The following is a 24,130-nucleotide window of genomic DNA, read 5'->3' as shown; positions in this document are numbered from 1 at the left end:
AAAGGTTTGGGAATCCAAATCTGTACCTCAAAGTGTTGTGGATGCTCTGCCATTAGATGTTTTTGAGGTCAGGACAGAATTAGTTTTGGTCCCAGGGAATTGAGGAGTGGGGATAGGGGAATTGGAACTTCAAACCATCCATGACCACTCTGAATATCAGCGCAGGCTCAATGACCAAGTGGTTTCCTCCCACTCCTATTTCTTGGTTTCTTGTGAAATGCTCAGTGGACATGCAGCAAATGCTGCACGAAAGATTGACAAAGACGCACTTTACAATGAGACTCACTGGACAGTGACCAGAAATACTTGATTGTGTTTTTTTACCTCAACAACAGTTCTACTATCCTCTCATGGTCAGGCAAAGCAGTACAGACTAAACTTTGACCTGAACCTTATCTGGCCATTGTCTTTTGTTTAAACAGTAGGTGGCAGTAAACACAGATGATGGCTCAGTGGTTAGTTACTGCTGCCTCACAACGCCGGGGACCCAGGTTCAAATCCCGCCTCAGGCAACTGGAGTTTGCACATTCTCCCTGTGTCTGCATGGGTTTCCTCCCACAATCTAAAGATGTGCAGGTCAGGTGAATTGACCATGCTAACGTGCCCATGTTGCTAGGTGCATTGGACAGGGATAAATATAGGGTAGGGGAATGGGTCTGGCTGTATTACTCTTTGGAGGGTCAGTGTGGACTTGTTGGGCCAAAGGGCCTGTTTCCACATTGTAGGGAATTTTAACACAGTCCCTGGGAGGGGCCCCTTCATGAAAAATGTAATGTTCCTCTTACCCAGAAACTTGACAAGCAGTGAGTGCGGGTATTTCTCCATGTGCTGAATGTAGGACCGCAGGTTCGATAGCAGAAACTTTATCTCTCGCTTCTCCTGAGTTTTCAGGAAAATCCTCTTGTCGTTCCTGAGGGTGTCAATTCAAGACAAATAAAGCAGATTAACTAAGGTAGTTCAGGAAAATTCTCTCAGGGATCAGCAGCTCAGTTCCTATTGTTCCCTTTTGGCCCCTATTTGTGTGGGGCAGATAGGTTCTAGGGTGTGGACAAAGACATGAGGAGCAAGAGGTGGGGAGAGGGAGAGGGGTTAGTCTCTCTGCCTGTGGAAGGAGTAACTTTGCAAGGAGTGCATCATTACAGAAGGGAGGCAGGTCACTGTGCACAGGGAGGGAGTCATATTACAAGGGGAGAGAGAGTCACTGTACATGGGGAGTGTCACTCTGCTCCAGGAGTGGTCTGGGTGTATCAATTAACTTCTCTCCTGAATTATTATCCTTTGCTATTATCTGTCTAGTTTAGAACATGCAGTGCTTTTGTTAACGTTTGCGTTTGTGATAGTACTGTTTTCGTAACCTTGTGTATAAAACTAGTCTGTTTGTGATAGTATAACGGAATAGCCAGCCAGGCCTCTCGAAAGAAGAGCGATTTCTACTCACCTGGGTTAATGGAATCCAGTCAGCTTGACTTATAGATATCAGTGTTATGTTGTAACAGTGATGTTATTAATGAAGGGGTTAATTAAAATTAAACTAAAATGTCTGTCAGAGTTTTTTGAATTCCAGACTTCCAAAGAGTATGATCTCTGAGAAAACCCAAGAGAGGCTGATAGGTCTGAGTCCACAAGGGGTTCCCTGAACTGTCTCAAATCTGTGCTTTAAGAAAGGGAGGGAGGTCACTGTGCAAAGGGAGGGAGTCATTTCGCAAGGAGAGAGAGAGAGTCACTGTCGTGGGGGATGTGTCACTCTGCTCCAGGAGTGATCTGGGTCTTTTGTTACCAATTCTGCCACAGTTGCAGGAAGTTACTGCCCCTTAAATACCCTTTGTCCATGTGTGCCAATCTCACTCACGTCAGGAAGAAGTTGGCCTTGCTCTTGGAGTTGCTGATGAACTGAAGGTAGAATCCTTCAGAGCTGAGGGACTGTTGGTATTCCTTCTCGCTCATGCCCAGCATGGACCGGTACTTTGCAAATACAGGTCCTGCAAACGTCCTCATCTCAAAACCCTGTGACAGAGAACAGGCAGACAATCCGAGCTGTCTGATTTGACAACATCCTTAACACAAGGGCTGTAGACAAGGACAATATTAAACATCTCTTCCAAGACAGCATTCAATTACTCACTGCCTTTGTTAATTCAATATTGTGTTGGTAACAGCAAAACTTAAATGATGCATCATCAATAAATTACATAATTGGTGCAGTTGGTAGTGTCCCTGTCTCAGAGCCAGAAGCTCTGCTTTTGAATCCCACTCCAGGGTTTGACAGACATTTATACCGGCTAAACTGGTATATAAACCGGATTATAAACTGGTATATAAATGGATTATAAACCTGTAAATCCTTCCAACTCATGACAGTGGCTGGCTGGTGTTAAGACCAGGAGAGATCCCCAGTAAATCATGATGGAAAGAAACTGGAGCCTCTGCTGTCATGGTCCAGAGCTCTGTGCTACGACATGCAGGTAACACTGTCTGCTGGCTCCTGTGGGACTACCTCAGTTAGGAGAAGGCTGGTATAGATCACACTGGGGGCTGACAGACAGGGGTTCAATCCCCATTCAGGCTTGTTTCAGGGCCTGCCTCCCACCTCCCTACCCTGGGAGTGCTGTGGGTCAGATTCACTTTTGGATACAGAATTCACAAAGAAAATATTGCACAAATGCACTGAAATGTAAAGGTCCCCTCAGGACTTTACTCATCAAGGAAGGGTCTTCTAATATTATCAGAAGAAGGTCTTCGGTGCAGACAATCCTGAATGAACATGGTCCTGCTACTCCAGAGACTGATGGCTCCAATCTATACATTCAGCCAGAGGAAGTGGTGACATACCTTGTGTATTTGGGTCAGTACAGCTCCGAAGTCTGGGTCACTGAGTATGCCCTGAACAAAAGAGAAAAAAACCAGAAAGTACAAACAAGCAAATGTTTCCCTGCTCTCCAGGACAAAAAAGAAAACCTTGCATTGACATAACACCTTTCATGTTCACGGGATGCCACAAAGCACTTTAAGATCTTCGGTCAAACTCATCCTGCAGTGTTGTAATGTAGGAAATGCAGGAGCCGATTTGTGATGGCAAGATCCCATATAGATAAACACACAGACATATACACACGCAGACAGAAACGCACACCCACACCTACATATACATAACCAAGCACACAGCAATGTGATAGCAACAAGACAATGGGGAACTTTCAGAATTGAGGCATTGAATAATGTTGCACAGGTGGAGGCTATTGATTCCTGGAAAGAGTTATCCAATGATTCCTTGCTCCCACTCCTGCACTACCTGCATAGGCCTGTCATTTTTTTTACCCCTACGTGTATTCACCCAACTCCCTTCGGAAGGTTATTTCAAATCTGCCCCCATCACCTTGTCAAGCAGAGCACTCTAGACCATAACAACTTGCTGTTTAAGAAGGTGTCCTCACCTCCCTTTGTGTCCTTTGACAGTCACCTTTAATCTGTGTCCTCTGGCTGTAGTCATAGAGATGTACAGCATGGAAACAGACCCTTAATCTAACCTGTCCACGCCGACCAGATATCCCAAATTAATCAAGTCCCATTTGCCGGCATTTGGCCCATATCCCTCTAAGCCCTTCCTATTCATATACTCATTCAGATGCCTTTTAAATGTTGTTACTATACCAGCCTCCACCACTTTCTTTGGTAGTTCATTCTATACACATATCACCCTCTGTGTGAAAAGTTGCCCCTGAAGATGAGGTTTCCCCCTCATCTTAAACCTATGTCCTCTAGTTTTGGAGTCCCCCACCCCGGGGAAAAGACATTGTCTATTTACCACCCTCTGTCTTCTACCTTTGAGCCAGTTCTGTTGTCCCTCATCTTAAACCTAGGCCCTCTAGTTCTCGACTCCCTGACCCCAGGGAAAAGACTTTGTCTATTTCCCCTCTCCATGCCCCTCATAATTTTGTAAACCTCAGCCTCCGACGCTCCAGGGAAAACAGCCCCAGCCTGTTCAGCCTCTCCCTGTAGCTCAAATCCTTCAGCACTGGCAACATCCTTGTACATCTTTTCTGAACCCTTTCAAGTTTCACAGCATCTTTCCAATAGGAAGGAGACCAGAATTGCATGCAATATTCCAACAGTGGCCTAACCAATATCCTGTACAGCCGCAACAAGATCTCCCAACTCCTGTACTCAATACTCTGACCAATAAAGGAAAGCATACCAAACGCCTTCTTCACTAGCCTATCTACCTGCGACTCCACTTTCAAAGAGTTATGAACCTGCACTCCAAGGTCTCTTTGTTCAGCAACACTCCCTAGGACCTTACCATCAAGTGTATAAGTCCTGCTAAGATTTACTTTCCCAAAATGCAGCACCTTGCATTTATCTGAATTAAATTCCATCTGCCACTTCTCAGCCCATTGGCTCATCTGGTCCAGATCCTGCTGTAATCTGAAGTGACCCTCTTCGCTGTCCACTACACCTCCAATTTTGGTGTCATCTGCAAACTTACTAACTCTACCTCTTATGCTTGCATCCAAATCATTTATGTAAATGACAAAAAGTAGAGGACACAGCACTGATCCTTGTGGCACTCCACTGGTCACAGGCCTCCAGTCTGAAAAACAACCCTCCACCACCACCCTCTGTCTTCTACCTTGGAACCAGTTCTGTATCCAAATGTCTAGTTCTCCCTGCATTCCATGCTAATCAGTATCCCATGGGGAACCTTGTTGAACGCCTTACAGAAGTCCACATAGATCACATCTACTGCTCTGCTCTCATCAATCTTCTTTGTTACTTCTTCAAAAAACTCAAATCAAGTTTGTGAGACATGATTTCCCACACACAAAGCCACGTTGACTATCCTGAATTAGTCCTTGCCTTTCCAAATACGTGTACATCCTGTCCCTCAGGATTCCCTCCAACAACTTGTCCACCACCAACGTCAGGCTCACCGGTCTATAGTTTCCTGGCTTGTCTTTACTGCCCTTCTTAAACAGTGGCACCACATTTGCCAACCTCTAGTCTTCCAGCACCTCACCTGTGACTATCAATGATACAAATATCTCAGCAAGAGGCCCAGCAATCACTTCTCTAGCTTCCCATAGAGTTCTCGGTTACATCATATCAAGTCCTAGGGATTTATCCACCTTTAACCGTTTCAAGGCATCCAGCACTTCCTCCTCTGTAATCTGGACATTTTGCAAGATGTCACCATCTATTTCCCTACCGTCTATATCTTCCATATCCTTTTCCACAGTAAATACTGATGCAAAATATTCATTTAATATCTCTCCCATTTTCTGTGGCTCCATACAAAGGTCGCCTTGCTGATCTTTGAGGGGCCCTATTCTCTCCCTAGTTATCCTTTTGCCCTTAGTATATTTGTAAAAACCCTTTAGATTCTCCTTAATTCTATTTGCCAAAGCTACCTCATGTCCCTTTTCGCCCTCCTGATTTCCCTCTTAAGTATACTCCTACTTTCTTTATACTCTTCTAAGGATTCACTCGATCTATCCTGTCTGTACCTGACATATGCTCCCTTCTTTTTCTTAACCAAACCCTCAATTTCTTTAGTCATCCAGCATTCCCTATAGTTACCAGCCTTCCCTTTCACCCTGACAGGAATATACTTTCTCTGGGTTCTTGTTATCTCATTTCTGAAGGCTTCCCATCTTCCAGCCATCCCTTTACCTGCGAACATCTGCCTCCAATCAGCTTTCGAAAGTTCTTGTCTAATACTGTCAAAATTGGCCTTTCTCCAATTTAGAACTTCAAAAACCTTTAGATCTGGTCTATCCTTTTCCATCACTATTTTAAAACAAATAGAATTATGATCATTGGTCCCAAAGTGCTCCCCCACTGACACCTCAGTCCCCATGCCTTGCCTTATTTCCTAAGAGTAGGTCAAGGTTTGCACCTTCTCTAGTAGGTACATCCACATACTGAATCAGAAAATTGTCTTGTACGCGCTTAAGAAACTCCTCTCCATCTAAACCCTTAACACTATGGCAGTCCCAGTCGATGTTTGGAAAGTTAAAATCCCCTACCGTAACTACCCTATTATTCTTACAGATAGCTGAGATCTCCTTACAAGTTTGTTTCTCAATTTCCCTCTGACTATTAGGGGGTCTATAATGCAATCCCAATAAAGTGATCATCCCTTTCTTATTTCTCAGTTCCACCCAAATAACTTCCCTGGATGTATTTCCGGGAATATCCTCCCTCAGCACAGCTGTAATGCTATCCCTTATCAAAAATGCCACTCCCCCTCCTCTCTTGCCTCCCTTTCTATTCTTCTTGCAGTATTTCTATCCTGGAACATTAAGCTGCCAGGCCTGCCCATCCCTGAGCCATGTTTCTGTAATTGCTATGATATCCCAGTCCCACGTTTCTAACTATGCCCTGAGTTCATCTGCCTTCCCTGCTAGGCCCCTTGCATTGAAATAAATGCAGTTTAATTTATTAGTCCTACCTTGTCCCTGCTTGCCCTGACTGTTTGACTCACTTCTGTTCTCAACTGTACCAATCTCAGATTGATCCCTTTCCTCATTGACTCCCTGGGTCCCACCCTCCCACCCACCCCACTTTACTAGTTTAAATCCTCCCGAGCAGCTCTAGCAAATCTCCCTGCCAGTATATTAGTCCCCTTCCAATTTAGGTGCAATCCGTCCTTCTTGTACAGGTCACTTCTACCCCAAAAGAGATTCCAATGATACAAAAATGTGAATCCTTCTCCCATACACCAGCTCCTCAGCCATGCATTCATCCGCTCTATCCTCCTATTCCTGCCCTCACTAGCTCATAGCACTGGGAGTAATCCAGATATTACTACTCTTGAGGACTTCCTTTTTAAATTTCTGCCTCTCTGTAATCTCCCTTCAGAATCTCAACCTTTTCCCTTCCTATATCGTTGGTTCCAATGTGGAAACTGCCTTTGCTGTTTTGAATTCATGTGTCGCTGGACATCAGAGTGCAGTTGGGAAAATTAACAAGTAGTGAATTTCACAACTAATCTTGGAGGGGCCGGTTTGGGCGAAGTTCACAACACAGAATCAGATAAGTTAATTGTTGTTTTAAGTCTGTTCAAGAGAAAGGCTGCATTAGTGAGTACAGTGGGTTCTTTCTTGATTATATGTTTTCGGAGATAAGTCTCTTGATTAAACTTAAAATATAAGCCATTGCTATTAATTTAACCTTGGGCAGTGTTTTCTAGAGGAATAAGACGGTGTTATTTTCTGGGTCTGTAGATTGTGAAGGAGCAGAAATGGCCTTTGCAGTGATATGTACTTCTTGTCAGATGTGGGAGGTTAAAGAGAGTTTAAGGGTTCCTGCAGATTATATCTGCCACAAATGCTGTTGGATGCGAATCTTATCAGATCGAGTAGATCGGTTGGAGAGACAGATAGAAGCGATGAGGAATTTGCAACAGCAACAGTATGTGATGGATGGCAGTTATAGGAAGGGGGGAAAGTCTCAGATACAATCACATAGATGGGTTAACTCCAGGAAGGGTAAAAGAGGTGGAACCTAGGGCAGGAGTCTTTTATGGATATACCCATTTCAAACAGGTATGCTGTTTTGGAAAATGTAGGGGGTGATGGATTCTCAGGGGAACGTAGCACGAACAGCCAAGTTTCTGGTATTGAGACTGGCTCTAATACATCGAGGGGCACGTCGACTTCCAAGAGATCAATTGTGTTAGGGGATTCTGTAGTCAGAGGTACAGACAGATGTTTCTGTGGCCAGCAGAGAAAAAGCAGAATGGCGTGTTGTTTCCCTGGTGCCAGGATCAAGGATGTCTCAGAGAGGGTGCAGAATGTTCTCACGGGGAAGAGGGGCCAGCAAGAGGTCATTGATTTGCCAAAGCTATCTCATGTCCACTTTTTGCCCTCCGAACTTCCATCTTAAGTATACTCCTACTGCCTTTATACTCTTCTAGGGATTCACTTGATCTCTGCTGCCTATACCTGACAGATGCTTCCTTCTTACTCTTGTCCAAAACCTCAATTTCTCTTGTCATCCAGAATTCCCTACACCTATCAGCCTTGCCCTTCACCCTAACAGGAACATACTGTCTCTGGACTTTAGCTATCATACAAATGTTTTTACAAGGAAAGACAATTAATGGATCATGAAACCAAGTTGGGTAAAGATGGTTGTGATAATCCGTAATAATCTAAATGAGTCGCAGAACAGGCTTGAGACGCTGAATGTCCTCCTCCTTTTGCTATGGTGATCAATAAATATTTATCAATAATGGTTTGGCAAGGTTAGTTAATACTCCAGGTCTTAAGCTGGTTCAGAAACATCCAAGGCACGCTTATGGGGGTTTAAGACGTTGTGTGGCTTTATTATGTTGACATCAACAGTGTAACCACAGGAGAACCTACAGCTGTAATAACAGGGCAGCTTGAACCCTTGGGGTATTGAAAAGTCTCTGAAATGTGTTTGTCAACAAGGAGATGGGCCAAATCTCAGATTTCCAATGAAGCATTGTCAGTGACACACGTCACCTGTGAGCAGAACAAAACGACTGGGTTACTCCTAGAGAGAGCGGCCAACTCAAACTCTCACCCGCACCCAACAACTTGCTACTGCGACAAGAGTTGGAACAACAGGAGGCCATTCAGTCTCTTTAGTCTGTTCTGTCACTCAGTGAGCTCCTGGTCGATCTACACCTCAATCACATTGAGCTACTTTTGTTCACTATTCTCCTACCAATGAAGATCAATCAATCAATTAAAAGGAACAATTCTTTGCAACAAGCGCAGTCATATTGGACCTAAAATGTTAACTCAGTTCCTCACTCTGCAAACACTGCAGAGATTGATCAAATGATCTCAGTCTTGAAAATGTCAACAGATACACCCCCATCCCCACTACATCCTTGAGGGAAGGGAATTCCAGATTTCCATCACTCTGTGGGAAAAGGTACTCCTAAGCATCTCCCCTTGTTCCTGATTCTCTCCAGCAAGGAAATTGTTTCTCTAACTGAACACCAACCTTTTAAAGGCTGCAAACATTTTCAAACATAGGAAATGTAATTCTAGACTGCGCTAATTTAACCTTAACCACCAGAATTGATCAGAATGGCACTGGAGTTGAGAAGACAGATGGGATAGTTGTCTTTATTTAACAATGATGTGGAGGTGCTGGTGTTGGTCTGGAGTGGACAAGGTCAGAAGTTCCATGACACCAGGTTATCGCCCAACAGGTTTATTTGAAATCACAAGCTTTTGGAGCGCTGTCCCTTCATCTGATGAAGGGACAACATGCCGAAAGCTTGTGATTTCAAATAAACCAGTTGGACTGTAACCTGGTGTGGTGTGACTTCTAACTTTATTAATCAAGGCAGGGAGTTAATCTGGAGCAGTATATAATGATAGCGAGGCTATAGCTGAAGTACTGTGTGCAGTTCTGGATGCCCCACTATCGGAAGGATGTGATTGCATTGGAGAGGTGCAGAAAAGATTTACCAGGCTGTTGCCTGGGCTGGATTGACTTAGTTATGAAGAGAGTGGCTGGGGTGGTTTTCCTTAAAGCAAAGAAGGCTGAGGGGTGTACCTGACTGAAGTGTCCAAAATTGTGAAAGGCATAGATAGGATAAATAGAAATAAACAATTCTCCTTCATCAAGAAACCAATAATCAGAGAGTATAGATTTAAGTTAAAGGACTGGAGATTTAGAGGGGCAAAAGGAAGACATTTTTCACCTAGAGGGTGTTGGGTATGTGGAACTTACTGTCGAAAGGGGGGATAGAGGTAGGAACCTTCAAGACATTTAAGTAATGTTTAGATCAACACTTGAAATGCTACAGAGTACAAGACTAAGGGTCAATTGCAGGAAAATGGGACTAAGGCAGGTAGGAGCTTCATTCTGACATGGACATGATGGGCTGAAGGGCCTCTTTACTTGCTGTAAAACTATATGACTTCATAATTCTAATCTGACCACATCCCCTTCCAAGGCCACCATCTCCTTCCTAAGGTCCAGGGTCTAGAACTGAATATCATTACTCCAGGTGGAGTCAGACCAAGGCTCTGTATAAGTGAAACATTATATCTATTCTTCACTTCAAAATCCTTCAGATAAAAGTTGAAAACTGAAAGAAAGATTCTCATTTCTTTCTCTTCCCTGAGATGTGGACCTCACTGAGGAGGCCAGCCTTTAGCCCATCCCGAATTGTCCCTGGCTTGTGAAATTATATCAGAGAATAACTACAGTCAACCCCATTGCTGTGGGTCTGGAGTCACATGTAGGCCAGACCAGGTAAGGATGGCAGTATCCTTCCCAAACCAGGTGGATCAATGATTCCTGTCAAAGTCACACTTACTGAGACCAGCTTTAGAACTCAAATTTGTGAACTGAATTTAAATTCCGCCAGCTGCCTTGGTGAGATTTCAACCCATGCCCCCCGCGAATTAGGCTGGGCTTTTGGATCAATTACAAGTCCAGAGACATTACCACCACATTACTGTACTTTTTTCGTGGGATGACAGAACATCCTAACTGCTCGCCTTCCCAATGTAACCAAACATCATTGATCTGTGTGGAACACTTCTTCAGAAAAGATTAACATTTCCATTAACTGAATGGAAACTCTCTTCATGAAGGACTTCCTTAGACTGGTTTCCAGGCTGGTATAACCAGCCTATAGGTCTCCCACTAACTTAGACACGTTTGGGATTCCAACAAATGCAAATTCAAGTGTTCATTCTTGTGACGATGCAAATTGAAACATTTCCTGATAAAAAAATGTAACGACTTGCCGGTCCAGCAGATGACCAGCTCAATCGCTGCAAGGCATTCCAGGCTATGGAGCTGGGTTTAGTATTCGTGCTGGGGCTGGAGGGACCCCATCAGCGAGAGATGTTCATGACTTCTCTCTTGGATTCGCCAACTCCAGATGGATCTGTTCATGGAATTGTCACATCACTGGCCCGCCACCAATCACCTCACCCCCACCGTCGACACGGTTACCACCACCGGCCAGACACATTCCTGGAATCCCATCACATGACCACCCTGTTTCCAACCACCTCATGCACCACACCCCTGCCACTGGCCTTTTGAAGACAAATAGGGCTGGTCAGACCAGATGCAGGGAGGATGTTTCCCCATGGTTTGGGGAGTCTAGAACATGGGGGTGAGGAAGGTCACAGTCTAAGGATATGGGGAAAGGACTGAGATGAGGAAACATTTCTTCCCTCAGAGGGTGGTCTGAGGGAAATTTGTTTCCACAAATGGCTAGGGAGACCGGGTCACCGAGTATATTCAAAAAAAGGTTGAAGGACAGGGTTAAGAACGGCTTTTTCCCTGCTATTATAGATTGATAAATGGGCTTTCTAACTTCAAATAATGATCTTGTTAATGTTGACCTAGCTTCATGCCCCTCCTGTGCAGTGTAACCTGTATGCCTCACTCTGTCTAAGCACCCTGTGATCTGCATGTCCTTGCTCCTATGATTGGCTTGTACTGCTCGTAAACAAGGCATTTCACTGTATTTAGGTACATGTAACAATAAATCACATCAAAAAATAAACTGATAAAGTATCATCTCTGTAAAGAATCAAGTGGTATGGAGAGAAAGAGGGGGAATATGGTAATGGATACAGGAATTGCCATGATTGTAGTGAATGGCAGAACAGGCTTGAAGGGCTCAATGGTTGACTCCTGCTCCAAATTTATATGTTTCTACACCAATCACCTTCCAATCAGAAGGTCAGCTGATTCTCCCTTACCCAATCAGACGTTTTTCGTCTGTTGATCAACTGGTCTTCCCTCCCATCTCCAAAACTTCTCCAGGTAACAAGTTAAAGACAATTTACAGATTTTTAAATGCTGCTAACAATGTTTCAACAGGGTTTCTGCTAATACTGTCAAAGGAAATTAGTCTTTAATTTCTGGACCGTACAGGATGCAGTTGGATAGATAACAATCCCCAGTTCCTGAGAGGTGTATTTGAGATTTGATCTGAGAAAGGAGCTGTTCTGTTATGTCTACAATAAATAACATCAAGTCCCAGTCTAAGTGGAGGTAATCAGTAATTTCCCCATCTATTCACAAGACCATAAGATGTAGGAGCAGAATTAGGCCATTCGGTCCATCAGGTCTGCTCTGTCATTCGATTGTGGCTGATATATTTCTCAAGCCCATTATCCTGCCTTCTCCCCACAACCCTTGATACCCTTACCAATCAGAAATCTGCCTATTTCTGTCTTCAAGACACTCAGTGACATGGCCTCCACAGCAATTAACTCCACAGATTAACCACTTTCTAGTTGAAGAACTGCTCCAACTCATCTCAATCACACTTAGAAACCAGACTGATGTATGGGACTTGGACTGATGTCATGCACAGGCTTAGGACACATCCCCCTCTCACTACATTGCAGACTGCTGCAGGAACAACCCTGCTTTTGTCGGTAGAAATTGCTACAAACCTGGTCCTGAATTGTTTGCTGATGTCCACTGAGACGCTTCTTTCCCCTGGCTAGTCCACCCCTGGACACTATCAGACAATTTAGAATGGCCAATTGACCCAACTGTGGACTGTGGGAGGAAACCCGTGCAGACTTAGGGAGGGTTTGCAAACTCCACAGTCAGTCATCCGAGGCTGGAATCGATCCTGGGTCCCTGGTGCTAACCACTGAGCCACCATGCCACCCTTTGTTTGACAGAAATAAATTCTGCTATATAATCACGAGACGATTAATCCAGAGACCTAAATAATGTCCTGGGTCCCTAGGTCTGAATTTGAATTCAATAGGAAGTATGGGATTAAGGCTCTGAACACCATGAAACCATGGTCGATTGTCCGGAAAAAACCCATCTGGGTCAGTAATGAGCTTTCGGGAAGGAAATTGTTGTCCCTACCTAGTCTGGCCTACATGTGACTCCAGACCCACAGCAATGTGGTTGGGTTTTCACTGACCTACGGGGCTACGGGGAGAACGCTGGTAAGTGGAGTTGAAATGCTCATCAGCCATGATTGAATGGCGGAGTGGACTCGATGGGCCAAATGGCCTTACTTCCACTCCAATATCTTATGGTCTTATGGACCTCTGGACAACTATGGTTGGGCAATAAATGCTGGCCTAGCCAGGGAGACCCACATCCTGTAAATGACTGAATTTAAAAATGGATTACTGTGTGAGTAAACACTGCTTCCTGAGTAAACATACCCTGATTGCTGTCTGCATAATAAATGGACCTTACTTGGTGTAAAATAGGCAACCATCATACATCTCTACTCACTGAGTGACAGGGTGGGGGCCAACTGGCACACTGGTTGACCTTACCATGTGTGGATTGTCGATGGAGACCTGGACAGCTGATGTCAGCCCTTCCTTCAGCATACAGGTAAACTCGTAAAATTCATGATCTCGATCAATCTCAAATAAACCCAGCAGTTTCCATTTTTGTCTGACTCGCCACAGAAACTTCCTCTTGGCCGCTGATCTTTGGGTCATGCTGGCATCTTGGCTTTCCGTCTGGGAAGAAAAAGAACCAAACAGCTTCAGAGTCTTAAACCTCTCTTAATAGCTCATCCAGTTGAAGCCCAGGGAAGTGTCAATACATTATTGCTGGATTATCACACAGAGAACACCAAGAAACCACGATATTAACCTGCGCTTGCTGTCTTTTTAGATTAGATTACTTACAGTGTGGAAACAGGCCCTTCGGCCCAACAAGTCCACACCGACCCGCCGAAGCGCAACCCACCCATACCCCGACATTTACCTCTTACCTAACACTACGGGCAATTTAGCATGGCCAATTCACCTGATCCGCACATCTTTGTGACTGTGGGAGGAAACCGGAGCAAACCCACGCAGACACGGGGAGAACGTGCAAACTCCACACAGTCAGTCGCCTGAGGCGGGAATTGAACCCGGGTCTCTAGCGCTGTGAGGCAGCAGTGCTAACCACTGTGCCACCGTGCTGCCCATGCTAGTCTGGACTAGCAATGTCATCTTTAGCTGTAGAGAGATAGTTCAGGCTTGCCAATTCCCATGGAATATATTTCTGGAGGTTTAATCATAAAGTAATCTGCCCTGCCCCCACAATTTTTCTGTAGGCCATCGGACATGTCCTAGTCATGTCCTGCCCATTCATGGACAATGGGCAAGAACTCTCAACAGGGAAACAACTCGAGCTGGTTATACCCAAATATCTTAATATGTATTTAACAAGGATAAGTTTATGAAGAAAATTAAATAAGCACATGCTTATTTTGAGGTCCAATATTTTTTCTCCTGGGTGTTGCTCACTACCTTGTTCAGAAAATGAATCTTTAAAGGCTGGAGCTGGCAAGATCCAGCCAGCTTGATGCAGCCTGATGTTGAGGTTAATTCAGGTCAGTGAGCGCACTGAAAGGGAAGCCTTGTATATTGGCTTTCACGAGACAAAGAATGCAGAGACTGAATGCATTATTTGTGGTTACAGGGCTCAACACAGTACAACAAATTCAGCAAATAACTAGCAACTGATTCCTGGGATGATCTGGAGATGCCGGTGTTGGACTGGGGTGTACAAAGTTAAAAATCACACAACATCAGGTTATAGTCCAACAGGTTTAATTGGAAGCACACTAGCTTTCGGAGCGTCGCTCCTTCATCAGGTGATAGTGGAGGGCTCGATCGTAACACAGAATTTATAGCAAACATTTGCAGTGTGATGCAACTGAAATTATACATTGAAAAATTGATTGTCTGTTAAGCCTTTCATCTGTTAGAATACAGTGATAGTTTCACTTCTTTCATGTGTAAATCACAAAACCCTTCTTTTTAAAGTTGCATTCTCGGGTTAGCTGCTAACAATGGTCATAGCTAGACAAAATGTTGAAGGTGTTGGCCCCCTGTGTTCTCTGTCTATGACCTGATGTTTAGATTGATTCTAATCTAAAAAGTGAGATAACGGAGTTTTACATAAATTCATGCAGTTTTTGAGCTCAGAGTTCTACATGAATGTATGCAGGTTTTGAGCAAAGTGCAATGTAACTCTGCAAGTACAAATTCACCCCACATAATTTATGTGTGCATGTGGGTCTTTGTCTGTCTGTGTGTGTCTGTCTGGGGTGGGGGTTGTGAGTGTGAGAAAGTGTGTGTGTGTGAGAGCGTGGGAGTGTGTGTGTATATAAAGGTGTGTGTGGGTGTCTCTGTGCGCGTCTGTATACACCTGTGTCCATGTGTATGTGAGAGTGTGTGTGTGTAGTGCAACGGTGATCACCTGTAATGTGACAAGAACCCAAGGCCCTGGTTGAGGCCCTCCCTATGGGTACTGAACTTAGCTAAGGGGAGTGAGTTGGATGACCAGCCATGTTCGTATTGAATTGCAGAATGATGTTGAAGGGCCAAATGGCCTACTCTGCTCCTGTTTTCTGTACATTGGGGAGGGAAGACTGATTATAAAACAGAAATGAAGGTTTCAAATGACACCCACACAATGAGAACACCATGAAGAATGGCTCAAGTATTTTGAACTGGCTGCAGTTAACCAACAATGACTTGCATTTATATGGCACCTCTAACACAGCCAACATATCCTCGCATGCTTCACAACTGCTTGGCAGACCAAATTCTGACACTGAACCCCAGGTTGGAGTTGATGAAGATGGTGATATGGACAACTCTGGGAAAGAGATTCCAATATTTAGGATGATCACTAAAAAAGAAAAGCAGCTGATAATGGAGCGAATGGAGCAGAGGATGGTCAAGAGGCCGGAAGTGGAGAACTCTCAGAAGGTTTAGGAGGTCACAAAGATAGAGACGGGTGAGGCTGGAGGGATTTGAACATAGGGATGAGCATTTTGAAAACAATTTGCTCAGACAAGGAGCCAATGTACGTTAATAAACAATCAGAGGGTGGCTCAACAGGATTTGGGGTGAGTAAGGTTGCAGCTAGGAGGCGTTGCTACCAAGCTGGAGATGGATGTATCAGCCAATATTAACATCCTTCAAAATTCTCCAGGCATTTCCACTCAGCTCTTCATCATCTACAAAGCACAAGTCCACAATAAGACTATTAGATGGCAGAGCAGAAGTCGGTCGTTTAGCTTGAGTTTGCTCCGCTATTCAGTGAGATCGTGAGAATCCTCAACTACACTTTCCTGCCTTTTCCCCATATAGAGTCATAGCGTTATAGAGATGTACAGCACGGAAACAGACCCTTCGGTCCAACCCGTCCATGCTGACCAGATATCCCAATCCAATCTAGTCCCAGCTGCCAGCACCCGGCCCATATCCCTCCAAACCCTTCCTATTCATATACCCATCCAGATGCCTTTTAAATGTTGCAATTGTACCAGCCTCCACCACATCCTCTGGCAGCTCAGTCCATACATGTACCACCCTCTGAGTAAAACAGTTGCCCCTTAGGTCTCTCTGGAACTATTTGGAGGCATATAGAAAACTTCTAACAGGGTGATCTCTGCTTTCCTGTTTCTAATCTCAGTGCATACAACTTCAGTTGACAAGTCCTTAAACATCCTTTCTGCCACTGTAATACTGTATTTGAGTACCAATGCCACAATCTCATCTCTCAATTCCTTTGCTGATTAAAAGTTTGTCTATCTCAGCCTTGAATATACTTAACGATCCAGCCTCTATAACGCTCTGCAGTAAAGAATTCCATAGATTCACTCCCTCTAGAGAGAAGATAGCCCTCCTCATTTCTGTTTTAAATGGTCCACTTTATTCAGAGATGATGCCCTCTGGTCCTAGACTCTCCCACAAGGGGAAACAACCTTTCTGTATCGATCCTATCAAGTCCTCGAGGAATCTCATATGCTTCATGGAATACTCCCAGTGTGTCTGGATAAACACAGCTCCAACAACATTCAAGAAGGTTGATATAATCAAGGATAAAGCAGCCCAAATAATCTGCAGGTCATTCGCCATCTAAACATTCACTCTCCTCAACATGGCTGATGTGTAGCATTTCCCAAACTGAAACATCCAACAGCTAGAAGGAGCAGGGCACCAGACACAAGGGAATATCATTGTTTCCAATCTCACACCATCATCCCACATAGTGGAAGCAGGTCATTCGGCCCATCAAGTCCACACCGTCCCTCTGAAGAGCATCCCACTCAGACCAACACCCCTGTTCTATCCTATCCCTGAAACCCTGTGTTTTCCCATGGCTAATCAACTTAGCCTGCACACCCGTGGACACTATGGGCAATTTAGCATGGCCAGCCCACCTAACCGGAGCGCTCAGAGGAAACCCACGCAGACATGGGGAGAAGGTGCAAACTCCACGCAGACAGTCATCGAACCTGGGTCCTTGGTGCTGTGAGGCAGCAGTGCTAACCACTGAGTCATCATGTTGCTGCTGTGTCAAATCAATGATAATTATTTAATCATTCATGCGGGCTTTGCTGCCTAAAGCAAGATTTATTACCCATCTCTAATTGAGAAAGCAGTAGCGAGTGAAGGTAGTAAGAAAGGGCCTCCCAGCTTAATTTCTTTGATATAACTGAGTGGCTTGCGAGGTCATGAATGTTCTGCTGCTGTGCTTTAAGTGCCCACACCATTCCATATCAAATCATCAAACACATATCTCTGTGGAAGCATCTTCGCCACATAGGCTGATCTAGTGAACAATAAACACTGGCTTAACTAGTAATATCCACACTGCAAGAATGTTTGTCAAATTTCCCAGTGAGCACCCTCAAGGGAGCAATATAAGTCAAAGTTGGCCACTTTACAATGTTTCCAAAATTACACAGTTTCCACTTTACGCCCCTCCCTGGGAGTCCCTGCAGTCTCTTGCTGGGATCACACTGGGATGTTGGTTGGTTTCCCCACAGGATTGCTGGGCTGTGTTACTCAACGTAGATTGAGCTAAAGAACATGAATGAAGCTGATTATTTGGCTATCGAGATGGAGAGAGGGCACATTCACTAAGCACGGACTGTAATCTTCGCAGTGCGGCAGGAGCTGGCTACATTTCAAATGCAGCCAAGTCTTCAGAGCTGTGATTCTCAAAGTACAATGGCTGGCATTTAATGGGAGCCGCCAAACACTGCACTGTTGTGACTCTGAAAGCAAGTCATTGTGCTGCCTGTGACACTCTCATCTGGGGACAGTATTATCTATTCCCATGCCGAAAGGAAATAAAGTCAGGGCATGAAATGCATCCTTTCCTTCCAGTCCCACAAACAAGGTTGGACCATTGGCCTCCAAACTGCAGCTGACCTTCCAAGTTTGAGCTGTTTCATGAAGGAAGGTTCAAGATGCAAGTTAGACATCACGTCTTACACAAATATGTGCCCAGACTCGTCCCTGCTTCAGTACAATGGCTGAAAGCGCTGGGTCTAGTTCCCAGCACCACATTTTAAGAAGGAGCCAAAGCTTTGGAGTAGGTTCAGAAGAGAATGATTAGAATGGCTGTCGGGATCAGCGAGTAGTGTGAGATGGAGATTCTGAAGAAGCTGGACTGCGGCCTGAAAGCTGAGAGGAGATTTGACAGAGGTGTGCAGAATCACAAAGGGTTTGGGCAGAGTAATGTTCCGGCCAAGGGTCAATAATCCTAAGGGTTTGGATTTACAGTGAGTGGCAAAAATACGAGAGATAGCCTGAGGAGAAACATTTAATTATGGTACAAGTGATTAAAATGCATGGCCTGACAGGATGGATGGGTACAGTTTCAATCAAAGCCTATAGGGTAATGGATACAATTTCAGTCAAAGCCTATAGGATGATGGGCACAGTTGCAGTTCAAGCCTATAGGGTAATGGATACAGTCTTAGTCAAAGCCTGTAGGATGATGGTTACAGTTTCAGTCAAAGCCTATAGGGTAATTGATGCAGTTGCCATCGAAGCCTATAGGTAATGGATACAGTTTCAGTCAAAGCCTATAGGATGATGGATACAGTTTCAGTCAAAGCCTATAGGTAATGGATACAGTTTCAGTCAAAGTCTATAGGTGATGGATACATTTCAGTCAAAGTCTATAGGTAATGGATACAGTTTCAGTCAAAGTCTATAGGTGATGGATACAGTTTCAGTCGAAGTCTATAGGTAATGGATATAGTCAGTCAAAACTGGATCAATACTTGAAGGAGGAAACAAAATGCAGGAAATACCGGGAGTGGATGGTTCCACAACATATCAGGCCTGATGGGCTGAGCAGCCTCCATCTGTACTGTCCTAGTTTATGATTCTATAAGTAAGGTAGCGGGATGGAGGGCCAGTGATGGCCACTGTGACAGGGAGGGCCGAGTCACAAAAAGGAACACAAACCTGAGAATTTTAAAATTGAGGCATTGGTGATGGACTTCCCTGGCTCTTCCAATCCTGACCTCTTGCCCATTGCCAATTCCTTGGTTCGTCCTTTTGTCCAGGTCCTAAGTTCCAGAATGTACCCCCTATACCTTTCTCTGTCCCCGTTTAAGATGCTCGACAAAAACTCACCTCATTGTCCAAGCTGTGGTCCACCTGCTCAGATATGTCTTACATGACAATGATCATCCAGTGTTTGATAATTCCCCTGTGAAGGACCTCGAGATGTTTAACCATGTTAAAAGGCTCTATGAATATGTACATTGTGTTGTGGGTGTTAGGCTGAATTCGATTAGAACAAAGCAGGGGGAGGGCTGGAAGGAGAAGATCATGGTAACATTGTTGGACCAATAACCCAAAGACGCAGGCAAATACTTTGAGGATGAGAGTTCCAATCCAAGCACAGTGGCTGGTGGATTTAAACTCGATTAATAAGAAAGCTCGGCTCAGTAACGGTGCAAATAAACTCTCGTTGTGTGCTGAAAAATCTAGACTTGGATTGAACGTGGTGCTTGCATACAAACCTCTAACATTTTGACTCTTCAGTCACTGGAAACTGCAATTCTTCTATCCAAACCTGTGGTGAGCTGGAGAGTTGATGAAGTGAGGTTAGACAGACTGGGGTTGTTCCCCTTAGAGTACAGGAGAAAGTCAACGCACTCTTGGTCTCTTGGTCATTTCAGTTTTACAAACCTTTGTCAATGAACCAGAGATACTGATCAAATATTTACACCTAGCCACTGGATTGTCAGTCTCCAGCTGACCGCAGTCTACGTCTACGTAGCAATAACAATCTGCATTTATACAGCAAAATTAAAGCAAAGTACTGTGAATCCTGGATCTCTGTATTGAAGAGGAGACATGATTGAAATGTACAGAATCATAGAATCCCTACAGGCCCTTGGGCCCGACAAGTCCACACTGACCCTCTGAAGAGTAACCCACCCAGATCCATTCCCGTACCCTATTACTCTATGCTTACCCCTGACTAATGCATCTAACCTACATGACCCTATGGGCAATTTAGTATGGCCAATTCACCTAACCTGCACATCTTTGGGAGGAAACTGGATCACCCTGAGGAAACCCACACACACACGGGAAGGATGTGCAAACTCCACACAGGTTGTTGCTCGAGGGTGGAATCGAACCCGGGTCCCTGGAGCTGACTGAGAGGCATAACCAGGCTAGACAGGAAGAAAGTTTTCCCTTTGCTGGAGGGAATCAATGACCAGAGGGCCATGAACTTGGTAAGGTAAAGGGGTAGGAGGGTTAGAGGGATGTGAGGAAGAACCTGTTCACCCAGAGGCTGTTGGGAATCTGAGCCTCACTGGCTCTAAGTATTGGAGAGACAGAAACCGTGATCACATCTGAAAAGTATTTAGATATACATCTGCAATGTCAAGGCAGACAGGGCTCTGCGCCTAGTGCTGGGAAATAGGTTTCAAATAGTATTTGGGTTGTTTCTGATCAGCGCAGACTAAATAGGTCAAAGGGGCCTTTTTCTGTACTGTAGATCTCTATGAATCTATGACTTCTGTCTAATCTCCTCTAAACTTTTCTTCAGAGGACAACAAGCCATTGAATAAAAACAGGAGAAAGTCAACGCACTCTTGGTCATTTCAGTTTTATAAACCTTTGTCAATCAGCCAGACATACCGAGCAAATACTTACACCTAGCCCCTGGATTGTCAGTCTCCAGCTGACCTCAGTCTACACCCACATAGCAATAACAATCAGCATTTATACAGCAAAATAAAAGCAGAGTACTATGAATGTTGGGTATCTTTATTAAAAACAGGAAGTGCTGGAGAAACTTAACAGGTCTAGCAACGTCTGTGGACAAAGAGAGAGGGAAAACCAGAGTAAACGTTTCCAATCCTGACTCGTCTGGACAGCCCTGGACTAGCAGCCAGTGCAGGCTGGTGGTCACAGGGACCTGCACTCGGGTGCGACAAAGTGGCAGATTTATGGATCAGTTTAGGTTTCAAGAGAAAAGTGGCCAGGAGATAAAGTTAACATCAGCTCTGGTGAAGTCCTGAGATGAGGAATAACACCCTGTATTGGGGAAGTGAATCGGAAGGTCAGGATTGGGGATAAGAGGGAGAAGGGGGAACAATAAAGAATGATAGCTCATCAAACCAATTTCATTTTTCAACAAGGTGACAGCTCAGCTGTATCTGAATTCCATTTTACAGGCTTGGATCAGTAATAGTAAATATCCTTAGTACCCTAGCTTTACAATATTAAAAACTTTTCTTCTTAAAGAGAGATAACAATTACCAAGAAAGTAAAGTTTGAGAACACAAAGTAAAGCAAACAAGCAAAATAACAATCTGTACCATAAGGGAGTCAGACTGTATCAGAGCCTAGATAAGGAATTCTACAATGTGACAGAATAAAAGGAAGAGATTCTGCTCTTTACAAAAATGCATGTGATCACATTTATATATAAATATAAATTACAAGGAGTTACGAAGCATTGACAGCACTGAAACATGCCCAGTTGGACCTTTTTTTGATATATTGAGGGGATAGGGATGTTGCAGGGAAGACTGGCCATTGTCCCAACTTCCACCCTCCTCAAAGCTGAACTCATCCAAGAAACTGCCACTTACTCGCGTCAAGGTCATTCATTGTTCTTGTGCTCACTGACCTACACCGCCTACTGCTCCAGGATTCTCCAAAGGCGTTGTATTGGGTTAGAAACGAGAATTGTCCATTGCCAATTGCCCAACTGCTTGACAACTGATCAGTTTTCGGGAAATTTCTAAAGGCAGTTATGAGTTGACTACAAATGGTCTGGGTCCAGAGTTGAATGTAGGCCAGATTAGGAGAGCAGATTTCCCTCCCTCGAGAACATGACATGAACAGCTGGCTTTCTAAGTGATCTGGTAGCTTTCTGGTTACTTTTACTATTACTAGCATTTTATAATTTCTAAATAAATTTAGATTAAGTAGTTAAATTTCAATTCTCCCAGCTACCATGGTGAGATTTGATCTTGTGTCTCTGGTTTGTTAGTGCTAGGCCTCTGAAATACTCACTCAGTGACAAGGCTAGTATTCTACTGTTGCTGGTGTCACAGAGTCATATAGCACTGAAACAGATCCTTCGGTCTAACCAGTCCATGCCAACCATAATCCCAAACTAAACTGGTCCCACCTGCCTGTGTTTGGCCTATATCCCTCCAAACCTTTCCTATTCATGTAAACATCCAAATGTCTTTTAAATATTATAACTGTACCTGTATCCACCACTTCCTCAGGAAGATCCCCCTACACATGATGTACTCTGTGTGAAAAAGTTGCCCCTCAACTTTTAAATATCTGAACTGAACCCGGCGCTGTGAGGCAGCAGTGCTAACCACTGTGCCACCGTGCCGCCCATGAGTATTAGTAGCACTAGTTACCCATAACTCACTACAATGCTTTTCATTTCTACATGGATCCCATACAAGTTGCATGAATGTTTCATGAATACAAAGTTGCTAACAATAGATTTTTAAAACAAATTCATTTGTGGGGTGTGAGTGTTGCTACCTGTCCCCTTGAGAAAGTGGTGGTGAGCTACCTTCTTGAACTGGTATATACAGGGTGGATAGAGACAAGCTTTTTCCCAGGGTGAAGGATTCAATAACGAGAGGTCACGCTTTCGAGGTGAGAGGCGGAAAGTTTAAGGGGGGATACACACGGCAAAGTACTTCACACAGACGGTGGTGGGCGTTTGGAACGCATTGCCAGCAGGGGTGGTAGAGGCAGGCACGGTAGATTCATTTAAGATGCGTCTGGACAGATGCATGAGTAGGTGGGAGCAGAGGGATACAAATGCTTAGGAATTGACCGACAGGTTTAGACAGTACATTTGGATCGGCTCAGGCTTGGAGGGCCGAAGGGCCTGTTACTGAGCTGTAAATTTTCTTTGTTCTTTGTTGGTGCAGTTTTGTGCCACAAAGGACAGATGTCTTCAATATCAGGAGAAGTCTGCAGGAGTCAGATCACAGGAGACTGTTCACGACACCCCCTCCATGATTTCTGCTCTCCTCCAGCCCTACAATGCTCAAGATCTGTGCTCACCCATTTCTGGCTTCTGATGCATCCTCAGTCCCCTTCCAGCCACCTCCAGGGTCTATGTCTTCAGCGTGTTAATCATCTCCACAAACATTTCTGCTTCTCTGCCTCTCTCACTCCTCCTCAAAGACATTCCTTAGAATCCACTTACTTGACAAAACTGACTGCTTATGACATAAAACATGAGAATTACCTTTCTTAAAGAGTGTCGCCTTTCTTTGGAACATCTTCCTACAAAGGGGGTGGAAGGACAGCCTTTGAATATTTTTTAAGCGAGAGATTAAAAGGTTTCTTAATTATCAAGAGGTGAATGGTCACTGGGGGTAGGCAGGAATGTGGAATAATCAAGTCAGTAATAATTTTATTAACAGACGGAGCAGATCTGATGGGTTTACTGTCCTACTCCTCCTAATGCATCTTCCTAAAATTTACTCAAGCAGTTCCAACATAAAGCAGGAACAGGGTGTTTGGTCTCCCATGTCTGTGCTGACCATGATATCATGCTGAACTAATTTCATCTGCCTGCACATAGTCTGGGCCCCTCTTAAACGTTGCTATTGTATTTGCTTCTGCCACCTCATCAGGCAGCATGTTTCAGGCACCCACCACCCTCTGTGTAATTTGCTTGACTTGAACATCTACCTGAAAATTTCTCTCCTCACTTTGAAGCTACGCCCAATAATACTTGGCATTTCCACCATGGGAAAAGGACTCTTGGACTATCCACCCTATTCACCTCTTTCAATTTTACATACTTCTGTCAGATCACCCCTCGGCCTCTGACACTCTCGCAAAAA

The 24,130-nt window shown here is 44.3% G+C and overlaps 1 protein-coding gene across 1 annotated transcript in view; it reads right to left on the bottom strand.

The window, feature by feature from the left end:
• The window catches only part of pip5kl1 (phosphatidylinositol-4-phosphate 5-kinase-like 1), an 89,660-nt gene that overhangs the window by 21,379 nt on the left and 44,151 nt on the right, over positions 1–24,130 (bottom strand). The window contains exons 2-5 of the mRNA XM_060841232.1: positions 13,278–13,469; positions 2,830–2,880; positions 1,850–2,004; positions 786–910 (exon numbers count right to left, since the gene is read on the bottom strand). Of these exons, the coding sequence (XP_060697215.1) occupies positions 786–910; positions 1,850–2,004; positions 2,830–2,880; positions 13,278–13,469 (523 nt within the window). The remainder of the gene's footprint in view (positions 1–785; positions 911–1,849; positions 2,005–2,829; positions 2,881–13,277; positions 13,470–24,130) is intronic.

Source organism: Hemiscyllium ocellatum, chromosome 21 (assembly GCF_020745735.1).
Source record: "Hemiscyllium ocellatum isolate sHemOce1 chromosome 21, sHemOce1.pat.X.cur, whole genome shotgun sequence".
Classification (NCBI taxonomy): domain Eukaryota; kingdom Metazoa; phylum Chordata; class Chondrichthyes; order Orectolobiformes; family Hemiscylliidae; genus Hemiscyllium; species Hemiscyllium ocellatum.
Note: the sequence above shows the minus strand (reverse complement) of the source record. Positions and strands in the feature narration are given on the sequence as shown.